Source organism: Nanorana parkeri, unplaced genomic scaffold, assembly GCF_000935625.1.
Source record: "Nanorana parkeri isolate BGI_ZX_2015 unplaced genomic scaffold, ASM93562v1 scaffold150, whole genome shotgun sequence".
In the NCBI taxonomy this organism is placed as follows: Eukaryota; Metazoa; Chordata; class Amphibia; order Anura; family Dicroglossidae; genus Nanorana; species Nanorana parkeri.
Genome location: NW_017306418.1, coordinates 1728111 through 1734110, shown reverse-complemented (window position 1 = coordinate 1734110; position 6000 = coordinate 1728111). Strand labels below are relative to the sequence as shown.

Genomic DNA, 6000 nt, shown 5'->3' with positions numbered 1-6000 from the left:
ATATTCCACAACACACTACATATAGCCAACAGTCAACTCTTGTTTACCCTTACAACAGACTGAACTAAGGTGGGATTCTGGGAAATCTATGAAGACAAATAATCATGGTAGGCTTAAGCTGGATATACACCTATAGTTTATCTGCAGATTTTCTGTGGTCAGATGGAAAAAGTGCAACAGATTCCTCCATCTACGCTAAACTGTGGATGGAGGAATCTCCCACTTGGCCAAGCTTCAGTATCCTGCTAATCGGCCTCCCTGGGCATCTGATTGAATGCAGGCATTGTTCAGGTGTTTTGAGAGCTGAAGATTGGCCCAGTGGGAGATTCCTCCATCCACACAGTTTAGAGTAGATGGAGGAATCTGTTGCACATTTTCCATCTGAACAAAATCTATAGGTGTATGGCAAGCTTTAGTTACATGTTTGTACATTGATAGAAGCCTACTGCCTTATGCCACACTGTGAAGTGATAAGCGGACTAATACAAGGAACTACCATGTAGGGTTAGCTCCCACAAAAGTTTTCATTCTTTCAGACCTCTCTTAGCTTCCACTGTGAATCTTACATATAGAGGTTGATTTAATAAAGGCAAATAGGCTTTTCACTTTGCAATGGAATTTTCCCTTAGGTTAGTAAATTTGGTAAAAATTCACCTTTACAAGGAATACCCAGTCATGTTCAAGGAAAATTTAAACAAACAGTATTTTTGCATACATGTGATTGGATGATGGAAGTCAGCAGAGCTTCACCTCATTCACTAAACTAAGGGAAGATTTCCTTGCAAAGTGAACAGCCGTTTTGCCTTTGGTAAATTAACCCCCATACTCTGTACAGGTGCACAGTTAATGGAAGAGAGGACAAAAGATGGTCACTGGTATTTTTGTGGGTCAAAACAACAAATCGAATATGGCTAGTACCCTTAATTGTAGTGTGAAATGTTCAAGGCCTCCTTGTCAGACTGTTAATGTATTTGGTAAAGGTTTCCACTAGTTATTAGAGGTATTACCGTCATCACTTCTTACATGTTACTATTCCTGGCCTACTCCATTACAGTACCACTCTTAAACCTCAGTGGGCAAAGGCAAGACTTTAGTTATGCATGTTGCCTGGACTGTAAAGGATGTAGTAACAGGATAGAGACATCTTCCCAACCATTCTAATAGCACTGGCCACACCTTGGCTTTGCTATTTCTTTCCTTTTAAATGCAGAATCACACTGTACCATATTCTCTTTTTATGCCAAACATTCCAGGTTTGTCTTTATTACTCTACAACCTTCGGCCCACTGATGACGAAAAGTCTGATCTTTTGGAGGAGGTAAGATAACATTTTGGTGCCATTTTTAGTCATACTATTCGGTAATGCCATACATTTAAAAATATAATAAATTTTATTTTGAAATAGATTTTCCCCTTTACATATAAAGGCATATCATTCTCAAACTTTCACACTGCCTGCCTGAGTCTACACCCACATAGATCTGGCATGGCAACAGGTACTACCAAATGAGCCCCAAGTACATAGATAAAGTTTAAAATAGAATATTGGGGAATGAGGATTTCTTGATACAGAAAGTAAAGTGCACTCTATAAAGGTATCTTTTTTGGCATGCCTCTTCACACCTTACCCTCCATAACCCTAAAAACTGAAGTGCTCATGTATGAAGCAATTTCCCGCGTGAAACAAATAAAATAAAAATGGGTGGGAGGAGGGGAGCTTGTGTACAAAAGTGTTTGATGTTGTCCAAAGCAATAAATTAGATTCCAGCTTTCATTTTTCCATTGCACTTTAAAATGTAGGTAAGAACCTGAACAGCTGCTATGGGCAAAAAAACCTTTTTTAGACACAAGGCCCACAATGTTGGAGGGAGTCAGTGATCCTGTAGGAACGCTTTGTCTTCAGTGTGTTTCTCAGGAAAACCTTTCCCACCCTGTAGCACGTTTGGAACATACTTACAGTAAGTCCGCCTTGAAAAATAAAATAGTGTAATTCACAAGAAAAGAGGAAGGATTCCTAGAAAGTGTGCTCCAGTATTACTTGCAAGCAGTACACAAAAAAAGTAGAACCTTTTTTTCTGTTTTACAGAAAAGTAGAAAAGCTTAAATATAACTGAAAAAGTTTAGGTGAGTCTATTTACAAACAGATATTGCAAAATGGTAAATTAGATATGATGCTAAAAAGGCACAGCTTTCCCTTCCTTAAATACACTGTAAACAGTTCAGAATCCATGCAAAACATGTTCACTTTACAAAAAAAAAAAAATTACCTTATTTAGACAAAGAGAGTACTTAAATATTCTCCATCAAAATAGAATTCTTTCAAAAATACTTTCCTATACTTTCCATTCATCCTTAGTCATTAAAGATTTTTTTTCAGTCTAATTTACAAAAATTACCATACAGTTTTTTTTTGACTCAGGTCCTTCACAATTTATACATATATAGCAATATACAATACAGCATAGACTGCGTAAAATTATTTGTAAAGCCAGCACAATATAGCAAATATAAAATCGAGACGGGGCATTTGTTTGAACATTGTACCACCTTTCATTTTTTTTATGGTGAATTATCACTTTTTATTTGAATTAGATAAATGCCTGCTTTACACACCAGGGGTTCATGTAAAACTTGCTGCATGCTTACATGGCAAAGGGAGCGAGGTCTATGCCTCCGATGGCACAGCACTGGCGCCAACTACCACTGCGGAAAACAAAGCATAAAAATAGAAGGCATCGCCTTCATCTTGCAGTATGACTCATAACATGGGACAACAAATGCCACAAAAGGGAAGTGATTATCCAACATCAAAGGTTCCTCATTTTTTTTTATACAACAGCTTTTTTTTATTGTTTTCTCATCAGCTTTCTCTTTGTTTTGTACAAGAAAAGAATATTTAATGCCCCATATTGATTGTACACGTTGTGTGCAAACCGAGGGTAACCATTTAAAAGTCTTCTTGTGTCCATGAACCCAAATGAAACAAAGCCAGAAACTCCATGGCATTTCCTTCTAATTTCAATGTTAAAATATCAAAACGAATCAGTCATTGACTAGATATGGCTTTTTATCCATAGGAATAGGAGTAATTATCAAGTGTCGGGGGGTGCTGGCTGCATCTCTCATGATTCCAGGCATTTATTCTTCAGTCCCCAAACAGTGTGATTTGTTTTTATTATTCAGCTTAAAAGAGTCTATCTTCCTTGTTTTTGAAAGAATAAAAAAAAATGTAGTTTCTTATATCCAGCTTGTGTATGGAACATCGGAGGAAACTTAAGGCAAAGTTTTCCTGTAAGACTCTTCCAGTTACTTTCTGTGAAAGTACAAAGGCTTGGCATTCCCCGACTCTACCTTTGGTAGCTGATCACTGATGATTTCCACAAGCATAGCAGGAAACTCCACTTTCAGCGCCTGAGATTCCCTAAAGGTATAGAAGCAGAACTCCAACAAGTCACCAACCACCTGCAAAACAAAGATAATTCATATTATGAAATGAGTGAACATTAACCATTCAGTGGAAAAAAATGTCAGTAGAAATGAGAACATTTCTTGTAAAACTATATGCAAGCGAAATTTTACAAAAGTGGATTTTCTGCTAGTGTGATTGGTTGAAGTAAACACAGCTTCATCCTATTCACCAAGCTCAACGGACATTCATTTGCCATGTGAGCAGGCTCTATTCCTTTCATAAATCAACCCAGTGTGCATTCACATACTATAAAACATAAACTTTTCTGTGTAAATTCTGTTGCCTTCCCCATCACTGCTATAATACACTGATATATGAAGCAGTAAAACACCCTCACATACAGTAATTCTTCCCTTACTCCTATGTAACAATGAGCACCCATTGTCTTCTAGGGTTCCTCTAGCTGTTTCAGTTCATTTACTTAATACTTTGTCATGTGTCCGTCAAACTTCAACATATTTTCTATCATCAGTGTGCCTCTAGCTTTGCCACAAGTGACCAGCATTTTAACAGTCCCCAGAGGAAGAGGCATTTTGACAAACTTACAGTCAAAGTTGCTGTAAACATAAAACTGACATTAAGTGGTTTGTTCTTAACTTTGTCTGCTTTATGGATGCTTGCTTTAGTTTTAGAAAATGTCAGTCTGGTTCCTTAAATGAAACAGTTTGTCATAATACAGATGCCACAGCTACATTGCTATACAACCTGGAAGTTCCCAAACATTCAGCCTCATTTTCTCACTTCCTACTTTGTAAGTCTGTGGCATGGAACATCAATTGTTGAAAGTGCCTGCTGCACACCATACAGCGTTGTGACCAGTGTACATAAGACAAGTGCTCGAAGTGAGCGCCTCGGATGGTGCCATGCAGAACCTCAGAGATGTGAAGGTAGGTCACCAGCACTCCAAAATGAAAAGAAAATATTGTTTATTGCAAATAATGTCACGTAAGTCAGAATTGCCAACATTTTGGAGTTGTGCTGGGTCTCTTCCTTAAGGCGACATAGTGACCTCAAGGCATCACTGTGTCGCCTTGAAGAAGGAACCCTGCGCGGCCCTAAAATGTTGGCAATTTTGACCTATGTGACGGTTTTTGCAATAAACAATCTTTTCTTCGCTTTGTGGAGTGCTGGTGACCTACCTTCACATCTCTGTGGCATGGAACAAGGCTGCGGGTTGGAACATAAAATGTTTGATGAGAAATAATCACTTTTATGATTCAAAAGGATAGAAAATAAATTTTTCAGTTTCTCAAAATACAAACCAGTATAAATACATTTAATGGCTCCCTAGGAGTAATCACACGTTGTCCTTTCCGTGAAGACTCAGGTTTTTAGAAAGGACACTTTAGAAAATGCACATGGTAGATCAACTAACTTAAATCTTATGTTGAACATATTTAATACAGAAAACTGTCACATTGCACGTACATGCATTTCCAAATCTTGCCCTATGAGTAATACTTCAGATGAAAGACTAGAAAGACTAGATAGGACTCTTCCTCCACATATGCTCTTTGCTCACCTGCACGTGATTCAGAACTATAAAATTAGTCATAGCCATACAGTTCCCTTTAATACAGTACTATTATTATCATCCTATAGGTGTCATTAAAGGGACATAAACAAAACCCGGTGAAATCACACTCAGACTAATTTTCCTTTTCAGAGTAACTTGAGATAATATCATTAAACCTGATTTCTTTTTTTCATTGAATTCCATCTCAAGAGAAACAAAGTGGCTGCCACGGCTGACTTCTCCTTCTGAAAACTCTAGTTGCTGTCTGTCACACTGATCCTCTTATTTCAATACTTTGAGTCACTAACCTGTCTGCTGATAAGGACTTCGAACTTGTCTCTGACTTGTCTTATCTGCATACTTATCATGTGTTAGTGACTTAAACCATACTGAAGTCATAGGGTCAGCGTAATAACCAGGCAACCAGTCTTTTCAGAAACAGGTACTTAATAGCGATGAGCTTCAGGTTCAGGTTGACTATGGGTGCAACCATTCGCTGTTTGAGAAAATGGCAAACAAATGCAGCTATTCATGCCCATAGCAACACATTCCCAACAATGTACTTCCTGGCCTCTAAACTGTAGTAAGGTTGCTTGGAGGAGCCAATCATGGGGACTTTCTTGTGCCAGCCCCCCTCCCTTTAAAAGTCAGGTTTCACAGCAGCCTTTGTTCAGTGTTGTTGCAGCAGACATAGAATATTTAGGGAAAGATGGGTGCTAATGCTGGCGCTGATTGTTTAAAATGTCTATCTATACAGGTGAAACTCGAATAATTAGAATATCGTGCAAAAGTAATTGCAGTAAGTGCTGCAAAAGGGGCCCAAACCAAGTACTGAGTACATATGCATGCTTGTACTTTTCAGAGGTCCGATATTGTTCTATGTACAATCCTTGTTTTATTGATTGCATGTAATAATCTACTTTTTTGAGGTTGTGGATTTGGGGTTCTTGGGGTTTTCATGAGCTGCAAGCCATAATCATCACAATTATGACAAATCTCAGGAAACTCCACTTTC

General features: G+C 38.1%; 1 protein-coding gene across 3 annotated transcripts in view; it reads right to left on the bottom strand.

The window, feature by feature from the left end:
* Positions 1–1700: 1700 nt before the first annotated feature.
* Positions 1701–6000, bottom strand: part of NR3C2 (nuclear receptor subfamily 3 group C member 2) — a 309620-nt gene continuing 305320 nt past the window's right edge. For 2 of the 3 annotated variants that reach the window (XM_018554260.1, XM_018554261.1), the window contains exon 10: positions 1701–3411. In XM_018554260.1, the coding sequence (XP_018409762.1) occupies positions 3307–3411 (105 nt within the window). In that variant the 3' untranslated portion in view covers positions 1701–3306. Of the gene's footprint in view, positions 3463–6000 lie in introns of all 3 variants that reach the window. The other variant, XM_018554262.1, reaches the window with a different exon arrangement.